This window comes from Engystomops pustulosus, chromosome 3 (genome assembly GCF_040894005.1).
Source record: "Engystomops pustulosus chromosome 3, aEngPut4.maternal, whole genome shotgun sequence".
NCBI classification, from domain to species: domain Eukaryota; kingdom Metazoa; phylum Chordata; class Amphibia; order Anura; family Leptodactylidae; genus Engystomops; species Engystomops pustulosus.
Genome location: NC_092413.1, coordinates 112,395,829 through 112,422,839, shown reverse-complemented (window position 1 = coordinate 112,422,839; position 27,011 = coordinate 112,395,829). Strand labels below are relative to the sequence as shown.

The following is a 27,011-nucleotide window of genomic DNA, read 5'->3' as shown; positions in this document are numbered from 1 at the left end:
GCAGGGAGCAGAGAGAGAAACTCCACTCCACGCCATCACACCGACCCCAAGTCAGAAGTTACAGGGTCGTGTCTAGGGGCAACTGAAATTGTGTTCAGCAGGACTGACAGAGACAGCTTAGACTTATATCTGTGAAATGCTGTATTTTTGTTAATGGCAGTGAATTAGAGAATGTGTTCTTTTGGTATCCTGAGTATATATAAGAAATTTGTCTTTGTGGGAATACACCATTTAAGAATGTTTTAAAGTGATGAGAAGGGATGTACATCTTACGCAGATTGCTCAGATGAGTGAGATGATAAAAACCAAATTGTTTATTCTCAGCAAGTAACTATGTTTGCTGAGCATTGTGCAAGTGCTGGGCTGGATAGTTTAGGTAATGGCAAGTGGGCTGGTAGTGAGAGTTGCTATTCCCATTCTCTACACCTTGTGGAAACCTAGGTGGCTGGGATTCTCCTCATTAGGGGGCATAAGAAGTCTACTTTTACTAGAAAGCCAGAAAGGTGTTTGCTGCTTCTGGAGACTATTTGTTATTATAGATGAGGAAACCAATTTCTGTTTAGTTAACTCCCAAATGGGCAGGTCTTTATTTTATGTTTTGATTCTATGCTGCATTTGAATGCCGCTGTTGGAGTGAATAAAACTCAACATTTGGGCTGCTAACCTTGAAGTCTGTGTCATTGTCAACTACCCAGCAACCTCAGATCCTGACAGATTATGAATATCTTTATAGAAATTAGGTGGTGTCATATATCAAAGCAATTTGTACACAGTCAGTATTCTTAGTATTTACATAAGTTGATGTTGCTAGGTTCCCTGTAATTAGAGATTTATAAAGTCAAGTGCTGAAGCAGAAGCTGCATGATCAGTGCATGTATGTCATCTTCTAGTGTGGCTTAGTTATTTGAAGATTTACTGCCATAAGACATCATGGCCTATATGAGTGATGGTGAAGCTTTTGGCGACAAAGTGCCCAAGCTACAACCAAAACCCACTTATATGTCGCAAAGTGCAAACATAACAATTAAAGCAAAGCAGTAACTTATTGATCCCTGCTGTATCACAGGTTTTAATCGTATTGGTGTCCTGAGTTCACCAATACAATAGAAAGATGATGGAGAAATGTTTGTATACAGAGGCAGGCGGTGCCGTCCTGACCACAGCTGTGCAAGTCCTACAGCCAGAAACTAATGCTGTAGTAGGCACGAGGCTGTGGCACCGCCTGCCTCTGTAAACAAACGGCAGTGACAGGCTGGGCCACCGCTCAACAGTAGCTGGGAGAGAGGTATTTGGTGTCTTTTATGTTCATAGCACTCCCCCTCCATAGAGGGTTATATTTTAATCCTGGACAACCCCTTTAGCCTCTTGCCCCTCCAGAATGTACTATTATGGCATGGAGATCGATAAATATCCCTCCATGCCGTAATAGTACGTCATGAACTCAAAAAGTTTAAAGAAAAAAAAGGGATGCAATAGTGACCCAAATGAGCAAAAAAAAATAATTTCTTTATTAGATAGAAACAACATACATAAGATAAAAGCATCTAAAAAATGCAACCCAATGGGGCAGATTTATCAAGCAGTCTGAAAGTCAGAATATTTCCAATTGCCCATGGCAACCAATCACAGCTCCCCTTTAAAATATTCATGAGCACTGGTGAAATGAAAGCTGAGCTGTGATTGGTTGCCATGGGCAATTGGAAATATTCTGACTTTCAGACTGCTTGATAAATCTGCCCCAATATGTTGCATTAGACACTGTGCTCCTGTGAGTACTAAGCAGGGCTGCAGTGACAATCCCCTTCAACACCGCCTGAAAGTGCTAAAGTACAAAGTGGGCAGGCCAACTCAGAACGGTAAGACAATAAATACAAATCCAAGTGTAATTCCTATGTTAATCTTGACAAAATGCATACATATACAGATGACATCAACCAATGCAAGGTAGTAGAAAAAATAAATTTATAAAGTGCATTCGTGTAGCAGCAAAAAAGTCAAGGCATGTGGAACAAGAAAAGTGCTTTCCACATGACAGGTGTCCACATGACACGAATGCACTTTATATATTTATTTTTTCTACTACCTTGCATTGGTTGATGTCATCTGTATATGTATGCATTTTGTCAAGATTATCATAGGAATTTCACTTGGATTTGAATTTATTGTCTTACCGTTCTGAGTTGGCCTGCCCTCTTTGTTCTTTAGCACTTTCAGGTGGTGTTGAAGGGGATTGTCACTGTAGCCCTGCTTAGTACTCACAGGAGCACAGTGTCTAATGCAACATATTGGGTTGCATTTTTAGATGCTTTTATCTTATGTATGTTGTTTCTATCTAATAAAGAAATTATTATTTTTTTTGCTCATTTGGGTCACTATTGCATCCCTTTTTTTTCTTTAAACTTTTTGAGATGTATTTTTGATGCATGACCAATTTCAAACTGTTGATTATGACTATCAGTGCCAGCCTTTTGTTGGTTAGATTACGTCATGAACTTGGTTGGCCAAAGCAGGAGAACCTCCTGTCTTGGTCAGCTGACCAATCGGAGTGGTCCCGCCTTGGCGAGCACTGTGATTGGTTGGTCAAATCTGAATCACAGCATATTTACAATAAAAAGTTAAATTTAAGTTTTATCCCTGGAGAGAGGAACATATAGCTACTTAGTCACATTTCACTACTCTACACTACTACTACTCCCATCATCCTATCTGCTTTCTGTGTATTCCCTGTGTGATCAGCTTGCGTGATCACACTTGTCATCCGTTACTCCCATTTCTTGCCTGTCAAGTCTAAACCCAAACATACTTTTCAGTGCACTGTGCTATTGTTATTCTACGCTGGTGAATAGCGCTGGATGGTATTCTCTGTATGGTAGTTGGGAATCCTGATTATTAGCCTTTTTGCATGGTGCACATAGGTTTTTTTTTTCCTTTTTTCACTTTTTAGTGTGCTGTGCTACCGCTATTCATGCTGGACTCACTTTTAAAGGACACCTGTCATCAGATCTCTGTCACTATTTCTATCACCTCTACCTGTTGGAGCAGTATACATTAATCATACTAAAATTATCTTTTCTTCATTATGTAAATGAGGCTGGGCACATGGAGACAGAAAGTGATGTCATCCCTGTTACCCCTCCCCTCTCCTCCCTATGTCTGTGTAATGTATAGTAAAGCATTGATAGTGTCTGTGCTTTATCTGCTGACCTGTACACATGTGTGAGACAGACATCAGCTAAACATTAATCTGACATGTTCTGCTATAACATGGCTGCATGGAGCTGTTGTATCTCTCCTATACACACAAAGGCTGCAGGGGACGCCAGCACCAGGAAGCACATGGAGGAGCCATTACACCATTGTACCTCACATCATTATACAGGCTGTAAGTCATGTGTATAGGAGTATCTCATACACACAGACTGCAGGGGGCGTGGCCACCAGCACCAGGAAGTACATGGAGGAGCCATTACACCATTATACCTCACACCATTATACAGCCTGTCGATCAAGCACTGGGGGTTGTGGCTGTGCCTCCCACTCATGAATAAGCTAGACAGCTTGAATATGCTAATGACTCATTGGACATCTCACAGGTCATTTGCATACAGCTTTAATATTTAATTGCTTAAGGTTACAGGCATGTAGAGGGACAATGAAGGGATAGAGGCAATGCTTTCTAATAGTAGTTTATTAAAATATATTTCGTTTTGGGGGTTAATTTGCCTGAGAGATTCTCTTTAAGTGCATTGTGTGAGTAACGTTGCTTTTTGTAGTGGTAGTTGGGTATCCTGATTACTAGCTAGGAGCACTTGTATCCTTTTCAAGTGTTGCACTTTTTTTTTCTTTTGTGCCTGGTATAATTGTTTACCAGTGCACCATCTCTTAGGTGCATCTGTATAGTTAGGTGCACTTGATTTCATTTTTTCTGTGTGTCATCTATTAGGTGTACCTGTAAAGTTAATTGCACTTCATATGATTTTTTCTGTGTGCCATTTATTATGTCTTCCCATATAGTAAGATGCCCTTCATATGATTTTTTTCTGTGTGCAATGTATTAGGTGCACCCGTATAGTTAGGTGCACTTCATATGATTATTTTTCTGTGTGCCAACTATTAGGTGCACCCTGTGAGAAAGCGAGAGGTGTCGTGTGGGAGAACCGCTATCTGTCCTACAGGCAGATAAAATGTATTTAGTAAAAGCCCTGGATTTGTCTGCAGTAATCCAAGGGTTAATGCAGACATGTGGTAAGCAGGAATAGTCTGTTAGGTTATGTTGGCCTAGCTAGCATAGACACCTTTGTAATGTCCGAACTGGGCCTGCTTATTATGGAGTAGGGGTAGGCTGGTAGTGGGACTCCTACTCCACCCGGGCTACGGTCCTGTGTTTCTGTATAGCCCACAGGTGCAGTAGGTGAGGCACTACCTGGAAAGCTGAAGGCTCGTCTGAGTTCACACAGCAAAGGTAACTGTATGCCTCCTGATATTCTGCTGGCCAAGAGTGTGTGCCTGGCAGCCTGGTACATGTATAGTTAGGTGTTATTGTTGTATTAGGCAGTGCCTAGTCGCGCAGGGATTATTTTGTATGTGCCTAAGCCAAAGCCGGAATTTGTGTTGTGACAAAGAAGTGTGAATAAAACACTTGATTTAGACTTTAACTCTGCTTGTGTCCCTTCTTCCTGCATTGCTACAAGGCATATACCAGAGCAAATTCCCCACAACCTGTATATTTAGGCTCGCTTTATATACTGCACTGTGGAAGAAGTACCTGAGGCTTCTACTGACCGCATATGGGTAACCCTAAATAACTCTGCCCCAGGTCCCAGACTTTATGGGCCACCCTGGAATACTGTTTGACACTGTAGGGCTCAGAGCAGTAAACTATTTTAGATTTTTCTTTGATGATGAGTTAATAATATTCCAGACAAATCTTTATGCTGCACTACATATTGCCCAAAATATTGCTTATTGTACTAACTAGGGCAATACTTTCCAGGAAGTCCCCTGCTAGCAAGGGAGGGACTTAAAAAATGTGTGTTTAGGGGCATTAGCAGAGGCTTAACTAGAATAAATTGGGCTCCATAGCAAACTTTTGTGTGACCTCCCACCCCCTTCTCCCCCTATGTGTACATTGTGATGTGCCAATATACCACTTGACACCACTGCGAACAGTTACCCCTTCAGAAGGAGTGAACATCAGCAGCAGTATAGCACTGTTCAGGGTGTCTCCCTATTGACCATATTTGAAGAGTTACTTCACTGAGGTAGCATCCATAGTATACATTCAGCAGATGTTGGATGGGTGCCATATCATTCCATTCTGCTGAACATAAATTTTTTTTCCAGCAGGAAACAGGATGGAAAAGCGCAGTCCACTACACTATTCCAGACAGAGGCCAAAAATGTACCGTATGAGCAATAACAAAAAAGTGCAGAAAAACCCTAACTCTGCTTATACTAGAGTCAATGTCATTCCTGAGACATTGACTTTGTGTCCCCGCAGACATTGTGACATTCTAGCATGCGGCTGATGTCATGGTGTCTGCGACTGAGCTGGTGCCAGAGCATGGATGGATAGAAGAGGACCTGTCCGGGGGGGGGGGGGGAGCTGAAGCCTGTATACTGGGGGCAGGGGCTGGCAGCCTGTATATTGGGGGGCAGGGGCTGGCAGCCTGTATACTGGGGAGCAGGGGCTGGCAGCCTGTATACTGGGGAGCAGGGGCTGGCAGCCTGTATACTGGGGAGCAGGGGCTGGCAGCCGGTATACTGGGGAGCAGGGGCTGGCAGCTTGTATACTGGAGAGCAGGGGCTGGCAGCCTATATACTACACGGGCCGGCAGCCTATATACTCCAGTTCCCTCAGGTTGGATGGTGAACATTGTTGGACAGCCATTTTCAAGTCTCTCCAGAGATGCTCAATTGGGTTTAGGTTGGGGCTCTGGCTGAGCCAGTCAAGAATTGTCACAGCATTTTTCTGAAGCCACTTCTTTATCTAAGCTGTCTGCTTAGGGTCATTGTCTTGTTGGAAGGTGAACCTTTGGCCCAGTCTGAGGTCCAGAGCACTCCGCAAAAGGTTTATTAATAATAATTCCTTTATTTATGTAGAGCACACATATTACGCAGCGCTACACTGAGATTTCCAAATCAGTCCCTGTCCCCATGGGGCTCACAATCAACCTACCAGTATATTTTGGATTGTAGGAGGAAATCGGAGGAAACCCACGCAAGAGAACATACAAACTCTTTGCAGATGTTGACCTGGGACTTGTACCCAGAACCCCAGCACTTCAAGGCTGTAGTGGCTTCATCCAGGATATCTCTGTACTTGGACGCATTCCTCTTTCCTTTAATTGCAACCAGTCCTCCTGTCCCTGCAGCTGAAAAACAGCCCCATAGCATGATGCTGCCCCCACCATGTTTCACTGTTGTAATTGTATTTGGCAGGTGATGAGCAGTGCCTTGTTTTCTCTACACATACCGCTTAGTATTAACCCCCCAAACTTCAATCTTCATCTCATCAGACCAGAGAATCTTATTTCTCACAGTCAGGGAGTCCTTCATGTGTTTTTTTGCAAACTGTATGCAGGCGTTCATATGTCTTGCACTCAGGCATTCCGTCGCCACACTCGGCCATAAAGCCCTGACTAGTTGAGGACTGCAGTGATAGGAGAAAGTTTCACAAAGTCAACTACCTGCTTACAGTATCTCTGGAGCTCAGCCAAAATGGTCTTGGGGTTCTTCTTTACCTCTCTCACCATGGCTCTTCTCCTACGAATGTTTAGTTTGGCTTGATGGCCAGGTCGAGGAAGAGTTGTGGTTGTCCCAAACGGCTTCTATTTAAGGATTATGGAGGCCACAGTGCTCTTAGGAACCTTGTAACCCTGGCCAAATCTGTGCCTTACCACAATTCTGTCTCTGAACTCCTTGGGCAGTTTCTTAGACCACATGATTCTCATGTGCTTTGTGCACTGTGAGCTGTGTGGTCTTATATAGACTGGTATGTGTCTTCCCTTATCAAGTTGAATCAGTTTAATAAAAAACAGCTGGAGTTTGAGTGGAACCATTTCATGGAGGATCAGAAGGAAATGGACATGGTATATTTCAGTTTTTTCTCTTTAATAAATTAGCAAAAATATCTATGTTTCTGTTTTTTGTTCTGTCAAGATGGGGTGCAGAGTGTACATTAATGAGCAAAAAAATTACTTTTTTGATCTTACCAAATGGTTGCAATAAAACAAATCGTGAAAAATGTAAAGGGATGAGAATATTATCCATACCTACTGTATGTTTTGAAAATGAAATTAGATGTGAAGTAACATTTATTAATTATAGTATAGCATAATCCATCATGATAAACCAGAGGCACTTACTTATAGATCCAAGTACTATGACTGTGGTAAGCTTTGGTAAGATTTGTTATCCATGGCAAACTCCATTCTAAAATCAACTTTTAAAGTTGTGTGAATTAGCCTTAAAGTCTACTAGGATTGTAGATGCTTGAGATGCACAGGCTGTTAGGGTACATTTACATGCGACCTTGCGCTGCAGAGGAGGAGGAGTTGGCCCCACCCCCTCCACAGGAAACAGCAGCGCACGGCCGCACAATCATGAAAAGATAGAGCATGCTCTATCTTTTCCCGGTGTGCGGCACGGAACGGTGCCACACAAATTTGCGGCCGCATATACATCCCCACAGACATCCGTCTGAATGAGCCCTTACAGTGTGGTATGAGCACTTCCCCCTACCACTGTGTGCTGAAATTTCCTGTGCTGCTGTGAGATAACATTGGGCATAGGGAGTGGGGAAGTGCAGAGGGACAGGGTGAGACAGTCAAGAAGCCTGTAAATCTGCAGCATAATTTGTAAAGGTGATTTTAGAAGGGCAGAGGTTTACCACAGTCACCGTGTTTGGATCTATGATAATGTGCCCCTGGTTTATCATGCTTCATTTTGATGCTAGAACTTTGTGTTGCTTCAAAGGATGACTGTGATGTGTCCAGTAGAGGGAGTAAGATCGTGTCTTATTATCAGTCAGCGTTCTGCTTTAAGGTCATTGATTCTTTAGGTTTACAGTAAACTATTCCACTTGAAATGAGTCCCTTGGTAAAATATTAACCAGTCCACCTTTTAAGTGTAGTGTACTTTTGCCTGTTAACACGCTCTTTACAGTCTGAAAATTCATTTTACACTTTTGGGTGGTTTCCAAGAGATTACTTTATCAATTTGTGTAGATACTGTATGTTGTAGTGACATGTAAGTTATTTAACATCAAACCAACCCTGTCTTAGTAGGAAATTCTTTGCTAAATAAACATATAACTTGGCTGTTGTGTTCGCCCTATTAGGCCTCCATAGGCCTATTTTAAAGATGATCTGACTTTTCACCTCCTATCTTTTGACACAGTTTACACTAACATTTGGTATGAATTTTTGCACCACTTTTACTTTGATACCAAGCCCCTTTGTCTGTGCCGTTTCTAAAATTATCAAAACTATTGATAATTGTGACCCAGTGTGTTCTGATTTCTTACCTATCATATCACTTTTTTTGTCAACTTGCACAACAGTAGCTTCAGACTGGCAAGACTTCACTTTTCATGTGTATCAAAAAAGTCTTGGAAACTCATGATGCTCATAACCAGTATTTTTCAGCATTGTTAGTAGGTGGCGTAGCAGGAAGATCCTGTGCTCCAATTAAAGATGGCTGGAACCAGGCTGGGCTTCTTCCTACCGTTTGTATAATTAATCATGAAGATGGAGGCAACATTGTGACTCTTGGCCTGTGACTGGCCGCCCCCACCCCCTAATGGCTGCCCTAAGCACTACAATATATGGCACAAATCGTGGTGTTAAATGCATTTGAAAGGGGGGGCGTGGCTTGGACATGGCGGAGTGAGGACGCTCACCTTAGGAGCTCCCCACCGACAGGCGCCACTACAGGATCTGGAGAGCCGTTCCGAGCCTGCGGGATGTCAAACAAGAGGGGGAGGAGCGCAGTGCGCACCGGTAAATCGGGAGCCCCGAATCCCGCTCCACCACCGAGCCTGGAGCGATTCCGGCGCCAGTCGCGAGACGGGCCGGAGCCGCAGTCCAGGGCCAAGATGGCGCCCGCTCCCGCGACAAGCCGCATGACAGACGGCGCGGCTGGAGATGCCTCCTGCACAGCGGCGCAGCCCGCAGAAAACCCGCCTGGCGCCTCGATACCTATACCACCCTCCCCCCCAGGTCAGTCAGTGACAGGCCCTCAGCCTGCCACACATGGGACACATGGGACCCATAAACAGTGTACCAGCAGGCCACAGGACGCTGATAATGGGGATGGAGAAGGCAGTATCCCTCTGTCCACATACAGAAGCCAACACTCCCCACAAAACTTGGAGTCTGCCCTAGCTTCCAGTCCTGAATGGACAAGCCCGCAGAATAGCCCCCAAAGAGGCTCATCACCTACCAGCAGCATCACACTCAGGGGTACAATTCATTCTGAACTCCAGCTGCTCAGAGAGCTTATACAGGCCCTCCCGACACGGCAGGACTTGGATTCTGTGATCCACAGAGTAGAGGCCTCACATCAACAGGCACTAGTGGAAATCAGGGAAGACCTGGACATATTGGCGACCCGCACTGAGAACACTGAAAGTACCACTGCTTCCTTGATTGACAGAGTTTCTGCCCTTGAACAAGAAGCTGGTAATTCTAGACTCCATATGCAACACCTGGCGCTTCTCCTAGATGACCAGGAAAACAGAGGAAGGCGAAATAATGTGCGCATTAAAGGCCTACCAGAAAGTCTTCCTAATGACAACCTACCAGAAAGGGTATCTTCCATTTTCAACAAACTACTGGACCGACCGTTAACCGCAGACATGCCTATGGATCGGGTACACAGAGTCTCAAGGATGTCAGTTACAGATCCCTCCCTACCCAGGGATGTGCTCTGCCGTCTCCATTACTTTACTGACAAAGATAAAATTATCCGTGCAGCCTGGTCTGAAGGTACTATCCGGGTGGATGGAGCCGAAATACACATCTACCCAGATGTCTCAGCACGAACACTAAACATGAGACGCTCCTTACAACCGTTACTACATAGCATCAAGGAGATGGGTGCCACATATCGCTGGGGTCATCCATTCCACCTAGTGATCAGACACAATGGTGACACTTTCTTTCTACGCAAACCAGAAGACCTTCCGGACCTGTTCTGTTTCCTGAACATACCCCCTATCGAAGTACCAAACTGGCTTAGCTTAGAACACAACAGATTGGGAGCCATCACAACCAGAGGGAGAAGAAACTCCTTGAGAAGGAGACGCACGTCTACTGCAATTGCAACAAATCAGCCTGCTACCATACACACCGAAAGCGATGCCCCACTGGGCCCCGACTTATCCGTGGCATTACCCACAGAGGCCTGAAACTACACTCTGGACGAGACGGATTTCCTCAGACGCCATCACTGCTCCATCAAAAAACTCCGACCTCACAAACGCACCAAGCCTTTACATTACACATTACCTACTTCCGTGAAAGTCTTATCTTCATCGCCTGATGCGCAGTGATGACTCACCTGTGACCACGCCATATCCTTTTGAGTTGCCTATTTGTATTATTTGTTAGTTGCATGTTCCGTATTGGTGTTGGGCTAGTTGGATCCATGAAACTCTCAGACGAGTGGTGAGGGGACCGAAGCTATGCCAACAAGAGAGTCATCCCACTGATCCATCACCAATGCACATAGACGTTATCATTAGATAAGCAGAACGAGATACCTTATTGTTCACTGCCTAATACTTCACTACAGTGTCTAACTCACATATTGTTTGTTGTTAATTACTATGTAATGTTGCTCAACAAGTTTAAACGTAACTAGCCTGCTTTACCCCCACCTTTGGGGAAAGCGGCTCCCTAAGTTCGTACCTCCCCCTCATGACCCATGCCTTTGGAGGGGCCATGTTGTCCCGTTCCTCACAGGGGCAGGGGGGACGACGCTTACAGACCCCATCGCATGTTATCTCACAACTTACTGCCTGCTGGTCTACAAGCTCCGCTACTGTACTTCCACGCTTCCCACTCACCACTCATAGGTGATCCCTTGGGTTCACACCTGGGATATAGGGGTTTACCCCATCGTTGTTCACGCTTACCCACTTGATTCCTTCTCTCTACTACCCACTCCCCGCACTAGACACACCCTACCCCTCCCCCCCTCATTTACCTGAACTACTGACCCCACACACTCTTCCCCTCCCCACCTCCCTTACCTCACAACTGATGACAGACATGCCTCGACCAGGGGAAACCTCGCGCACCTTGACCATAGGTTCTCTTAATGCAAAAGGTCTTCATAGCCCTGAAAAACGATCCATTCTTTTCAACTTGCTCAAACGCAGAAAGATCCAAGTAGCTTTCATTCAAGAAACACACCTCACGGAAGCACGACCATACAATTTCAAGAACAATTGGTTTCCACACTCCTATCACAGCTACACTGATGATACCAGATCAAGAGGCACATCTATTCTCTTGTCAAATTCACTCCAATGGACATTTCTAGACTCTCGCAGTGATGGAGAGGGTAGAGTGAGTATGGTCAAAGGTACAATAGCAAACAGTCTCTACACTTTTGCCTCGCTATACCTCCCAAATACAGGACAGGCCCAAGCCGTAAGCTCCTTTCTTGACATGATTGACGAATTTGCTGAGGGAACAGTAATAACTGGCGGTGACTTTAACACAGCTCTTGATCCACTGCTAGACATATCTCGGTATTCACTTACCAGCGGAACTATCCAAATTATACGCATTGAACTTCCCACCTATCCTCCAGAATATCCAACGAGATTGCTCCAGATGGTCCAAAGGACTTTTTTCCTGGTTCGGGAGATGCGCTATCTTCAAGATGAATATCCTCCCACGATTATTATACCTGTTTCAGGCTATCCCCATCCATCTACCCGTAGCCTTCTTCCGCTCCTTAAACGCTCTCCAGCACCGATTTGTATGGGCAGATAAACCAGCAAGAATAGGCCGTTCCACATTGTTCAGGCCCAAGAGATCGGGTGGTTTGGGACTCCCTGACCTTCGAAACTACTACAATGCTGCCCACATGGCGAGAGTCCTAGACTGGTGTTGCAACCATACCTCTAAACCTTGGGCTTATCTTGAGCAATCCTTTGTACAGTTACCGCTACAAGTCCTACCCTGGTTAGAGTCCTCCAAAACGACATCTCTGAAATGCCACCCAACAATAGGCCCCACACTGAAGATATGTCAATCAAAACTAGTACGTGACAGACTCCTACCGTTGACATCTCCCCTTACCCCAATCCTCGGTAGTCCAGAATTCCCCCCTGGCTTGAATGACCCTGTTTTCGGACAGTGGAGAAGAGCCGGGAGATTCAGGGCGGAACACTTCATTAGAGATGCGACTTGGATGACGACCCCAGACTTAGCGGCATTGACTGAACCTCTCCCCCTGGGAGCCTGGAGAACTACCCAACTACGACATTACCTGACTTCACTACCCCCATGCGAGCAATATGTAGGGAGAAAGACCACTTTTGAATGTCTTTGCGGCAATGTAAACGGCTTGAGACACACCTTGTCATTAGCTTACTCCTGTCTCCTGTCAATTCCTGAAGACCCAGGCCCTCTATATCTCAGACAATGGGAAGATGACTTAAATATCTCGCTGACTCAGGAACAAAAGGACAGGATCTTTGAACTCTGTCATTCCGCTTCCATCAGTTCACGATACCAAGAAGCGAGCTACAAACTGATGGCACGATGGTATAGAGTCTCCACCAGATTACATACCATTTTTCCACAAGTATCTAAAGTATGCTGGAGATGTGGTGAAGAGGAAGGTTCCTTCCTACATATGTTTTGGTCTTGTAGGATACTGTCTACATTTTGGGAAGAACTAGGGAGGACGCTGACTGTGCTATGTGGAGAAACGACTAGCTTAGAACCCCCCCTCCTCATACTCCATCACTGCGACATGTCCACACAACGGTATAAGAAATCTCTTATTCGTTTCCTTATCATCGCCGGAAGAGCATGCATTCCGATACTTTGGAAACAGACATCACCGCCAACCATGGCTATGTGGGTGGCGAAAGTGAATGACCTAATGCATATGGAAGACCTTACCTCCTCCGTTAATGGCACCTATGAGAAATTCCACAAAACATGGTCGCCATGGCTTCAATTTAAACAATCCCCCGAATATAGGGCACTACTTTGAAGGTTGAAACGCGGTGGTTTTCTCCTGGGAGGGGCATGCTCCCACCAGCCACCCCTCTTCACTACCCTCCCCCTTTCCCCTTCCCTTCTCCACTCCCCCCCTCCCCCCCGCACCTCCCCTGACACCCCTTCCCTTACTTCCTTAGCACCCCCTATACCCACCCAAACCCCTCCGCTCCCCATTTCCCTATTATAACCCTCTGCTTAGCTTTTCTAGAGCCCTACCGGGCTGACATTCTATACACAATGTTTCCTGTTTCCTTTTCTCTTTACCTTCTTTAAAAATAATTTAAAAAAAAGAGACAGACATGCGAATTGGTCCCACATAGTAATTTAATTCTATTGTTGTATCTATTCAGAGACACATGCCTGTCCAAATATACATGTACTGACTGTATTTGATATGACGCATGATGTTACATATCGATTTGCTGTTTGTTTCATTAATAAACGGAATTTAAAAAAAAAAAAAAAATGCATTTGAAAGCTAGTTTATTAGAAAACACAGGATACTTGAATGAGTAATGATACAGTGAGAAGCGTCCAGCCCATTAATCATCTGGTCTGCTATTCCTGTTCTTGCTTAACTGCTGGGGTTGCCAGTTTGCTTGTCAAGTTTACAGTGACAGCAGTGAACAAGTGATCAAAACCCTGACACCGAAATGTCAGTGCCTTGAAGACTGGATTTTGCCTGCAGTAAGGCACACCTACAAACATTGGATAATGCTCTATATTGTAGTCAAACATTCATTTCTGTGTAATGTTTTTTATATTAATCTGTATTTCACTGCTTCTGTGGGTGCAAGGCTTTGCTAAGAAGACGAGTTTAATGACTATATATTTAGCACTTTGCACTTTACAGTAATCTTACATATACACATACCTGCATATTCTTTGTACTTTGTACTGGGATTTTAAGTAAGCACCACCTTAGACTAACATTGACAGTATAGTCAGCAGATATACAGTGCAATGAAGTTAAATAATATTCAGCATTAAAGAGGACCTGTCACCCAATTTATCGGCACTAGGAGCTGCTTACTAAAGTAAGCAGCTCCAAGTGCTTGATCAAACGCCGCAGTGTTAGAGTGATAGCGTTACTGGAAACCTCCGGTAACGCTATCAAACACTGCGGCGGGATACAGTGTAATCATCGGACAGCTTGCAAAGCTGTCCGATGTATTCATGAGGGGGCGGGGGAGAGGCGTGGCTAGGGGCAGTGACTGCCGCCTAGCGTGCGGCAGTCACTGCCGGCCTATGGAGCTAGCGGGGCGGTCCGGGGAAGAGGCAGCGCCTCGGACCGCCCCCTCATGAATACATCGGACAGCTTTGCAAGCTGCTCGATGATTACACTGTACCCCGCCGCAGTGTTTCCGGTAACGCTATCACTCTAACACTGCAGCGTTTGATCAAGCACTAGGAGCTGCTTTCTTTAGTAAGCAGCTCCTAGTGCTGAAAATTTAGGTGACAGGTCCTCTTTAAGCACATTTTCTGTTCTTTGTATGTGTTATCTAAACTCTAGTTGCTGAATGGAAACAACGCTAAGCTGCTTGCTAAGATTTTAATATTTTAGTAGTCACCCTCCTATGAATTCCTCATAGACCCCAAAATGAAGAAGAATTTGGACATTAACTTGTTTCTCATAATGTAACTTGTAATCTCTGTGTGAGGTCATGATGACTACCCCCCATGACAAGACTATTCCATCTATTAATGATGGCAGTCTGAAGTCTGTTTCTGCGCACACAGATGTAGTGGTCAATCACAACAAACACTGGTCTTACATTGCTAAATTTTGCAAATGATGAAATAAGTTGTAAAATGGCCATTATTGAGAAATGAAAGGAAAGTGATGAAAGTATCTGTTAGGTAGCATTGTGTTTTGGCTTGCACACAATTTAGCTGAGTTGGTGCTCAGTATGATGAAAGGGTTGACCAAACAACTGAATATGAAGTTCTATGTTTGTCTCTACTTTAAATAATTGATTTGCACAATGTTCCTAAGGAGCGGTCGTAATCTGATCTGAAGAAAACTGACACTGGCAGAATGTGTGGTTGTGTGCACAGATTATGTGCATTCACAATTGGAAGCATTCATTCAGGACTAGACTGGAGAATTCTCTGTATGACAGCGTGTTATATATAGCCCTATAAACTAAGCCTCGCAGATTCAGTCAATCTCCTTATTAGGGTAATGGCAATATCACTAGTTGTTAACGAGCAGCCTAAAGTACATTTAGCACATACTATTTGTTATCCAGTAAGAATGTATGTTCTATATTGCCTTGTTGCAAGCCTGACACCCCTCATATGTGCTGTGCAAATGTACCGTATGCTTACAGGTTGCCTATTTATAACGAGAAGAGAACTGTGCAGCATTCAATTGAATGAGAAAATAATAGGAAAACTTTACTAAACTATAGTTGTCTGATTCAGTGTGATGGTATTAACATTTATTTTTCTGGTATTTTTCCATTTTCTCTTTTTACTGTTCACAATCCTTGTAAGTGTACATAATAATAAATTAAAATGATTAAAAATCCACATTAAAGCTAAAAACTTAATAAGGCTCAGACCACTTTTGTGTCATACCAAACTTCCAACCCAGGCCCTGCGCCAGCACCCTTCTTACCCAGGCTGTCCCCAGCGCCTGCACACTTGCTGCCGCCGGCAACTCTTCATACGTCTGGCGTAGGATAAACGCTGCGCTGCAATCAGCCCCGATACATCAAGAGGCAGAAGCACGAGCGCCAGCGTATCATAATTATCCCCCACTGTGTTTTCTATGCTTTTGATATGTGGTCTATGAGTGGCCTGGTTTTGCTTCCATTACCAAGCACTTGTGTAACATTCTAATGGAAGATGGAAATTTCATTAATGTATAACGGAAAGGGAACCAACCACTTTCTCCCTTGCAACTGGGTTATGTCATCCCGAGCACTCGCTCTGGTAGCTATTTTGACAGACTCCCGTCGAACATTTAGCGATATGCAGTAGCAGTCTGTTGATAGGTGTGGGGTCTTCTGTTCACTGCCAACACCAATAAAAAAGAAATAAGTGGTTACTGTGCTTTCTAAAGTGTCCTAGCTCCAATATTTATACAGACACAGCAGCTGTAAGATAGACCCCATTATTTGAATAAACAGAACTTCAGTACTAGGCAAAATGTAACCACACATTTGGCTGGATAAACATGGAATGGTATGGCTTTGTCTTGAATTATCCATTTTTATTCGCAGACAGCAGGAGCAGAGCAAATAAGCCTACGCTGGATTCTCCCCCCCTCTCTGGTCCAGCATGGTGCCTCCCATCTCTGCCTGTGTCAGTTTACTGCAGTGTTAACATCAAGTCTACAGCCCATTACAGTCATATTCTATCACTGACCTTTAGCAGTATGTTGCTGTGCCCAGGGTTAGGCCCTATTCACATGGGGCTGGATATATACGTCTGCATAGGCTGTTATGGCGAACCGGCGGCAGTATGGTGCCACACATGTGTGCCATTGTACCATTCTGTACACAGGGAAAAGATAGAGCATGCAACATATTTTCCCTTATGTACAGTCAGGCAGCGTTGTTTCTTCTTCTCCATTGCATCATTGTGTGCTTGCTTGGACTACGACCGGGCAAGCATAAGTCCATGTGAATGAAGCTGGGAATTGTCTGTTTAGCCAGTGTTTGCAAATGCAGACAGTCAATGACAGAAACACACCATTGGATCAGAGGGGAGGGGAGAGGCAAGTAGTGTTGGCAGTTTAAAGGGAACCTATTGGCAGGATTTCACATATAAGGTTAATGGCATGCTGCTGCAGATCACATTTTACACAAGCAAAACATGTGCAATATTTCTGCTGGTTCATTTTTATGTTGCCTAGGCATTGTTCACAGCCATATAGAGATACAGTTTGAACACTGAGACCTAGTACCTTAATGCATACTATGTGCCAACCATGTGATCGAGAGGGTTTATCATAATGCACTATTAAAACTTTTTCTATATTTTCTAACTTTCTAATTTTTTTCACTATACAAACCATTGAATGATCACACCTGGATTAAAGCTTTTGTTTTTATTTGCTCTTGTTCCCTACCTTGCACATCAGGTTTTTCATGCATCACACTAAATATTTTTTTTCATTCCTTACCAACTGCATTGCTTCACGTTCTCAAAGATTCGTGCAAACACTAAAGTTCAAGCTAATTATTATTTTTTTTTTAAAAGGAAGGATTCACATATCATTTTTTATTGCCATTCGCACAAATGTCTATTTTCTTTTTTAACACAACTGCAAAGAAAACATAACATAGTTTCAAAGAAAACTTTTGTAAAATGCTGAATTTAACATATGAGGGGCGTTATTGTAATTTTGGAATGCTGAACTTCAGGTTTTTAGATTGTGTTTGTGAAAAGAATTCAAATCACCCAAATTCATATAATTAGCTAGTAAAGCTAGAAATTTTCTAATTGTACTCCTTATATTCAATCCAACACAAAACTGTTGATATATATAGCCTAGATTTTAAAGGGGTATTCCAGGAATCAGCATAATTCATATACAAGTGGGCACTCAAAATATAAGCTAATGGGTAATTAGTTGTTATTTAAAATTTTGCTCCCTATAGCAGAAAATGCTGATGACATAGACTGTAATGAAGAATTAAAATGCTACTAGCCCTTTATTCAGTCCGTTAATTTCCTCCGCGCGGTCGGTTGCAGGACACAAGATGGCTGCTGGTCCATGTCCACATCACATGTCCTGTACTTGCCTGGGCAGGTCATGTGATCACCACTATGTTTGGCTGTAGTTGGTTGGTTGCAGTGCATCCAGTATGACCAGTGTTGTGGTGATGGCAGTTACACATCATTACTATGGTAACAGAGCAAGAAAACCTGTTAGATCATCACTGGGAGCAGAGCACAAGTGGTAGGAGGAGTTACTGAGATCAAGGATCATGGAACTTGTAGTTTCCAGTGGCGGCCATCTTAGTGATAACTGCACCTACTTTAGAGAGGCCATAAATTTAGTAAATCATAAAATCAAATTATTTAAGCTCCGTTTTGTGACTAATGACATTGAGTATTGTTGTATTCATTTATTTATATCATCATGGGATTTTGTGTCAGACGTTCATATTCCCGGAATACCCCTTTAAGCTTTATTTTACTAAATGTAAGCTGCCTTAATTTAGAATAGCTGAATTTGCTGTAAATGAGGTGGAATCCTAGAATGTGTGCCATACATTGAGGGAGGTAGTTTTGTTGCTAATGTGATTTTTCCTTTGACAATTGTACCAGAGTCTCCAGGCATTTTCCCCTTATTTTATGCCAGATGTTATTTATAGCCTAATAAAAGTTTAAAGCTCATAAAAACTAATTTTGGAATAGTACTATGAATAAAACAAATTCTCGTAGAATAATATGTCCTTAAAGGGTTATTTTCATGAAGGCAACATTCTTAAATATGCTCAGAATAACAAAATAACACTTTCTCTAATTTAGTGTTATTAACAAAGACACAGCATTTCACAGATATAATTCCAACCTGTCTCTATCAGTTCTGGTGTTTATATTTTTGATGTCCTTAGATACAACCATAAATTCCTACCTTTGGTTGGGCAGATTCCTATAGCTTTTCTAGTATTGCAGGAGACAAAGAGCACAACAGATAGAGGCACTTCCTGCCCAGCAGCAACATGTAGAGGAGACCTGCTCTACAAATACTACACTCAAGATAAGGTCTTGATCCCAGGGGAGGGGAAGGCATAGCAGTGCTAACTTTGTGTTTTATAGGTAATGTAGCAGGGCTGAGTGTGTCATTGATTGTGTCTTATATCAATCCCATGACTCATTTCTCTTATTCTAGGTGTCAGATATTAGTAGAAACTGAAGAAACTAAATGAAAGTGTAGGTAAACCTTGTACCATGATAATCTAAGCACATTGTCAGCACACGGCATCTCATAGCACAGAGGAATTAGGAAATGTCTGTTCGGCTAGTGTCGGCACACACTGCTGAATCTTACACTGACTAGGCAGTGATAGGAGCAAGAAGAGCAATAAAACTGATTAAAATTGTGAAGTAAAGGGTTAAAATTATCTTCATTCTGTAAAAAAAAAACCTTTAAGTGGTATATGTGAGGTTGTACTCTTTTGAAGCCCTGTTTGTTTACAAACAGACATGACCTATTAAATAATTTGATAGATAAAGCTGTTTTAAGTTTAGAAAATATGCAGTAATCCATTATCTTCTTATTTTCAGACCTCCAAAACCAAAGAATGTGGAACTTCACATAAAGCCTAGAGTGGCTGATAATGTAGATGAAGGTACCATTGAAGCACTTATACCAAAAGGAAGCATTGCAAGCAAAGTTTCTTTATTTGAGAGTAAAAGAACAAGCCACAAGCAAATCGATTTTTATGCAACAAAGAATATTTCCCAGCAGAAGAAATATGTTGAAAGAGCTAAATTGAACTTTGGGAAACAGGTAAAGGGGACGAATTCCAAAGAAAATAGCTCATCAGGTAAACAAGCCAACAATTCTAGCTCAGGTGGTGTAAAGAAGACTGAAAATAGTAATTATGAAATAAAGGCAGATAAAAAGAAAGAAGAAACCACTGTTTTAACTCCACCAAACCAGATGCAGATGGAAGACAGCAGAAATGGCTTTCAATCAGCAGCATCAGATAAGCTTTCAGTAGAAAGTATTTTGCCTTCAGAGAAGAATGAAAAAGACAAAGAACCTCCTACTGACCAAACCAGTAGTTCTGATGCATTAAGTAAGAATACAAGCACACAGACTAATGCTTTGCAGCTAGATGGAAATACTAAGGAAACTTTGTCACAGACATCTGAGAATACTTCAGATTATTTAGTTAAAGATTTGGCGAATCCAGATATGGGTAATAAACAAAACTCCATAAAAGAACCACCTGAGGGTGCGGTTTCAAAAGAAGATACCAATGAGAGTCTAACTAAAGATTTGGAAACTCTGCATTCAGATGAAGTGGATTCTATATTGCCTTTAACAGTATCATCCAAGGATCAGTTTCAGTTAAAAGGCAACAACGAAATTATTGAAGTTGAAAGAGAAGGACAAACCCAACACCTTGAAAGGCAAGACACCAACAAATCACCTGAATCAAAAACAGACTCCAAGACAATTCAGACCAATGAAGTTGTCAATGCTGAAGAAGGTATTCAAAATGGAAATCCAGATTCAGATACAATTAATAGAGTAAACAGCGATGATATCCCAAATGATACCTCTCATCAAGAAACGGATACAGAAGGTGTGCAATCCATTGGGGAAGATTTTAAGGAAAAACTGCTTCTTGGAAAATCAGATATATTAAGTACTCCAATTCACAATGAAAAGGAAAGTCTGCCAACTGCTGAGTCATTGGCTTCTGATGTAGTTATTCCTGCAGGACAGGAACAACCCACGCTTGATCAGCAGGAGGAACTTCTACAGTGTCCTACAAAAGATGCTAATAACACCAATAATAAATCAGAGTTATTAGGTCTGAATGCTAATAATTCTCTAGAAAGTGAAGATGCTGTACATGAGTTCTCTGTGAATTGCTCCGTTCCCATTAGTTTCTCACCAGAAGACAAGTTTTCACCAGATTCTGACCGAAATGAAAGTGAACCAACTATCTGTGATGAGATCATTTCACCAAAACCAAACGCCGAAATCTTATCAGATGTTACAAATGATATTATATCCTGTCCAGAAGCCTCAATGGAGGATGGATCTGTATATGAAACTAAGGAACCACAAGGTGATATGACCAGCACACTGAATCACTCTGGCCCAGAAAATGACTTGGATATACAAAATAGTGTTGAGGCTGCAGGTGAAAAGCTGGAAAAGCATGTCAACAATGAAGCTCAGCAGGTTAATGTAGTAAATGCAGTTTCTGCTGAACTTAATAACAAGGATACTCCTTACGGGAATGTTGAAGAATCTGCAGCGTGTTCTGAGCCTAATAACCGTGTGGAAGAGTCTGACCTTCCAGACCATATTGTATTTCAAAATGGATGTCCAGTTGACCCTCATAACACTGCCTGTACAAACCAAGACCTACAACATACCATGACTCAGGAAGAACATTTCCCACCCACCCAGCATAGCCCTGAAAGCAGCTTTAATGACTCCATGGCAAATGAGGAATATACTCTAGATTCATCTTCGGACATGGAGAAATTTGCAGAAACCATCAGAAAACTTGAAAGTCCATCTACTTTGCCTCAAAAAAGAAAAAAGGCGAGGGCCCCTAAATCACCAGGTCCATACTATGGGTTGCCCCCAATACGTGAGGATTACTTGGAAAAGATATTGGATAATGAGGCATTCTCTTTTGGCCTAGGAAAAAAAGACAGGGCAAAGGACCTTGCACCAATGGCATTGTTTAAGATGCAAAGCAAAGAAACTGCAGAGAAACTAAAGCCAAAACGGGCATCTGCTGACCAAAGCATGCTATTGAAATCTCTGAGATCAAAAGCAGAACCACTTTCAATACCACAGGAAGCATGTGACAAGGAAAATGCAGATGTGACTGATGTAGCTGTGAAGAGATCTCGAATAGAATCTATTTATTCAAGCTTTAAGTCTCCATTTGCAGCAAGGTCTGACGAGAATGTGTTCTCTCCTACTGTAACAACAGTCAGCTCTATAACTACCTCCTTTGACACACCCCGGAAGGAGTTTACTCCCTCAGGCAAAACCTATGATCTTAAAACTACAGACTCTGTACAGACTGCTCACACCTCGGTTACAGAAGGTAAAGGTGCTTTCACACAGTCGTCGTCTTCTGGATTCTTGCACAGTGATTCTGCAGAGCAGCAAATATCCACACCTATGCCCAGCATGGAGAGCAGCTTGGAAGGCAATAGTCGTGTAAACGGTGATTTGAAAGTAGCACTGCCTGAATCTAATGGCCACCTAGATGTAATACATTCTACACCTGAAGGGAACAAGACAATGCCCACTTTTGCCAACCTTTTAGCATTGGACAAACCTGCTTCCTCAGAGATATTTTTCTTTAAGGGCCAAGAGCAAACCATTGCAGATAGCACTGAGGTGAGTGCTGTGTGTTTGTGCATTACTGTAGCAGTTACTGAAGGAGACCTTTGTTTGATGCACAATGGTAATTACATGCAATAGTATTGTGGACCTATAGGGGTTAACTAGACTAAATGAATTAAAATGCCTCTGCAATACTTACATCTTAACACTAAAGAGAGAGCATTATTCCTGAATGACCAGCCTACCAATGTTTTATAATGTAGCTCATTTGGAAAATCTGTTTGCCTATGTTCAAAGATAGAAATAATAGGTTTGGGGGCAACTTTTGTGAAATTAATCTTCTGGACCTCCTCATTGTGATTTTTTTTAGCTTTATAACATAATCTTTTTTTAGTTTTTATTCCTATAAATTATATGGTCGTTGGGTAGGTGGAGCTATAGAATTCATTGTTCAAACTACAGGTACAGACACATTTCAGATGCATTATAATCTACATTGAAATATTCCTAGATGAAAAAGAAAAGACCTTGGCAAACTGCTCAGACAGCTTTTACAAAAGCCACATAGATTGCAGTAAATCTAACCCATACTAGGTGTCAGGTTTTATAGTAGTTTATTAACTTCCTTCTTTGCCCTTTAGCCAGGACACAAATAACACAATGCATTATAGCCACAGCTCATTTTTGAACACAATCATTGCAGAATATGTATCATGTTTAATGTTTATGGCTGGCATCTGAAACCTTTATGGCTGAGAGAGCGATGTACACCACACATTTTAAAATGTAATTCTGTGCCATACAATATGCACATGTCTCCCAGTAGATGGGTAGCCATGGCACATGTCCCCCAGTAGATAGGTAGCCACAGCACATGGCCCCCCAGTAGATAGGTAGCCACAGCACATGGCCCCCCAGTAGATAGGTAGCCACAGCACTACCCCTCTAGTAGATAGGTAAGATAGGTAGCCCCAGTACATGGCCCCCAGTAGATAGGTAGCCCCAGTACATGGCCCCCAGTAGATAGGTAGCCCCAGTACATGGCCCCCAGTAGATAGGTAGCCCCAGCACATGCCCCGCATTAGATATGTTGCCCCAGCACATGCCCCGCATTAGATATGTTGCCCCAGCACATGCCCCGCATTAGATATGTTGCCCCAGCACATGCCCCCCGTAGATAGGTAGCCCCAGCACATGCCCCCCAGTAAAAAGGTAGCCACAGCACATACCCCCCAGTAGATAGGTAGCCCCAGTATGTGCCCCTAGTAGATAGGTAGCCACATCACATACCCCCAGTAACTAGGTAGCCACATCACATGCCCCCAGGAGATAGATAGCCACAGCACATGCCCCCAATTAGATATATTGCCCCAGTAGAAAGGTAGCCCAGGTACATGCCCTCAGTAGATGGGTAGCCACAGCACATGGCCCATTTGCCAGAGCACATGCTCCCCAATAGATAGGTAGCCACAGCACTTCCCCTCTAGCAGATAGGTAGCCCCAGTACATGGCCCTCAGTAAATAGGTAGCCACAGCACATGCCCCCCAGTAGCTAGGTAGCCCCATTACATGCCTCCAGTAGATGGGTAGCCCCAGCAGATGCCCCCCAGTAAATAGGTAGCCACAAGACATACCCCCAGTAGATAGGTAGCCCCAGTGCTTGCCCCTAGTAGATAGGTACCCACATCACATGGCCCCCAGTAACTAGGTAGCCACATCACATGCCCTCCAGGAGATAGGTAGCCACAGCACATGCCCCCAATTAGATAGGTATTCATAGCACATTTCCCCAGTAGATATATAGCCCTAGCACATGCCCCAGTAGACAGTTAGCCCAGGCACATGCCCTCAGTAGATAGATAGCTCCAGCACATGCCCCCCCAGTAAATAGGTTGCCACAGCACATGCCCCCCAGTAAGTAGGTAGCCACAGCATATACCCCCAGTAGATAGGTAGCCATATCACATGGTCCCCAGTAACTAGGTACCCACAGCACATGCCCCCCAGTAGATAGGTATCCCCAGTACATGGCCCCAGTAGATAGGTAGCCTCAGTACATGCACCCAGTACATAGTTAGCCTCAGTGCATGCCCCCAGTACATAGGTAGCTTCAGTGCATGCCCCCAGTACATAGGTAGCCACAGCACATGCCCCCCAGTATATTGGTAACTGCAGCACATGCCACCCAGTAGATAGGAAGCACCATCACACGTGTGCTAGTAAATAGGTAGCCACAGCACATGCGCCCCCCCAGTAGATAGGTAGCCACAGCACATGCCCCCAATTATATAGGTATTCATAGCACATTACCCCAGTAGATAGGTAGCCCCAGCATATGCCCCCAGTACATATGTAGCCACAGCACATGCACCCAAATAGACAGGTAGCCCCAGCACATGCCCCCAAGTAGATAGGTAACTGTGGCACCATCGCATGCCTGCTAGTAAATAGGTAGCCACAGCACATGCCCCAATGTATAGGTAGTACATAGCAAATCCCCCTGGTAGATAGATAGCCCCAGCACATTCCCCCAGTAGAAAGGTAGCCCAGGTACATGCCATCAGTAGGTGGGTAGCCACAGCACATGACCCCCCAGTAGATGCTCCCCAATATATAGGTAGCCACAGCACATGCCCAAGGTAGATAGGAAGCCACAGTAAATACGTCCCAGTAGACAGGTAGCCCCATCACATGCCCCTAGGCCCCACTAGGCAGGTAGTCACAGCACATGCCTCCCAGTACATTGGTAGTGCCAGCACATACTCACCCCCAGTGGATAGGTAGTCACAGCAAAAAAAATGGAAAACTCGCCTACCCGCTCTCCCTTCAGCGGCCTCTCATCATCGTTGCTTAGGCAATGGCGCCTGGGTCATAGAGAGGAGTGGATACTCCTCCACTCTGTGACACAGGCGCTGTCACCTGAGCAATGGTGCGGCGATGGCACCTTGGTCTCACAAAGGATGCAGACAGTGGTAACATCCCTGCCTGCATCCAGTGATCATCGCTGTATGTGTCTTAGATGTACACAATGCCGATCGATATTAATCAATAATTTGTCTGCCATAATTTGTCTTCCCTTCCCCTGTCCTAGACAGTAAAAGATTGGAGCTGGCTCATTGAGCTCTATGGGAATGTTTTGTAGGCATGCGCTGTCCAGATAAAGGAGAGAGCTCATAGGATAAGCCTGTCAGCTGACACCTGCCTCTAACTGCCGTGGTTTGTGCTGGCATAGTCATCGGTGGTCATGGTTGGTTGACATGACAGTTGGGAGCCTCTTAAAGGCTCACATACCTGTCAATACATAGTCTGCCGGAAATATAGATGCAGTATATTCACAATATACTGCAATACAGTTGTATTGCAATACATTGTATGAGTGACCAGACCCACTAGGATTATAGTACCCTGGGGGGCCTGAAATAATAGTAAAAAAAGTCCTTAAAAACATCTAAAGTTAAATAAACAAGTCCCAAAATGTCAGATCTATCAAAATATAAATAACATTATTTACCTGTTATGGAAAATAGCACCCAAATGTCCAAATTACCACTTTTTTGCTATTTGGAAACACATAAATAAAATTTAAATAAAAAGTTATCAGAGGTCATGTAGTCCTGCAATGAATGACACCTTAAACAGCTCTGTACACTAAAGTATGTCCCGTGCCGCGGTCTCCTGTGCACTTCTTTGTTTACAGCCAAAACAGCAATAAAACTGACTAAATTGCAAAGTAAGGGGTTAAAAATTATCTTTATTGTATAAAAAGGATTAAAGTACCCTAGCAGGGCTGAAAAAATAGAAGAAAAATAAAGTTTAAAAAATAAATAATAAAACCTAAATGTTCAAATAACCCCCCGTCCCTAGAACCAATATAAAAATGAGTAAAATCATAAGCATGTTGGGTATCTCCACATCCTAAAATGTTTGGTTTTACCAAAATATAATAATTGTTATTCCTGGTTTTAAATCCCCTAACAGAAAATGGCACCCACTTTTTCGCAACATATAAAAAAAATGTAACAAAAAGCGCTCAGAGGGTCGCACAGACCTCAAAAATGGTAGCAATGAAAATGTCAGCTCTTCTTTCAAAAAAATTAAACCTCTAACAGCTCCATAAGCCGAAGTATGAAAAAGTTATTAGCATCAAGTGTACAAAAAAATGTTTTTGTTTTTCTCAAGGTATTTCTAATTTTTTTTAAAATTGTATTAAAACACAATAAAACCTATATAAATGTAGTGTCCCCATGATCGGACTGAACCAAAGTATAATGAGAAGGTGTTATTTGGAGCGTACAGTGAAAGCCGTAAAAACCAAGCCCACAAGAATTTCGTAAATGGGTTTTTTTTTTCACGCCATTTGGATTTTTTAAGCCCTCATACAGCTCTGTACATGGAAAAATGAAAATGTTATAGATTTTTGAAGGAGGGGAGCGTAAAATTATCTAAAAAAGACTGCGTCTTTGAAGGACATCCACCAGAATCAAGGATTCTAGACCAAGCACACTGACCTACTGGTGTGTGTTTTAGAAATAGAAAGTAGATGACTAGCCCCCTGATGTAACATTTGACATCACCATACTATAAGTAACATATATATAGGAGTACCTTTTGCAGTTAAATTGTATAAGATCTGATTTTTTTTGTCCAGATTTATCCACAACGTTGTACTTTAAGCAGTTCAGTGGAGGAGATTTCAAAAATAGATTTGCAGCATGTCAAATCTTTCTGTAGATTTTTAGAAG

At 43.0% G+C, this 27,011-nt stretch overlaps 1 protein-coding gene across 2 annotated transcripts in view; it reads left to right on the top strand.

The window, feature by feature from the left end:
- CRYBG1 (crystallin beta-gamma domain containing 1) overlaps positions 1–27,011 on the top strand; it is a 195,140-nt gene that overhangs the window by 140,032 nt on the left and 28,097 nt on the right. For both annotated transcript variants that reach the window (XM_072141862.1, XM_072141863.1), the window contains one exon: positions 19,500–22,323. In XM_072141862.1, the coding sequence (XP_071997963.1) occupies positions 19,500–22,323 (2,824 nt within the window). The remainder of the gene's footprint in view (positions 1–19,499; positions 22,324–27,011) is intronic.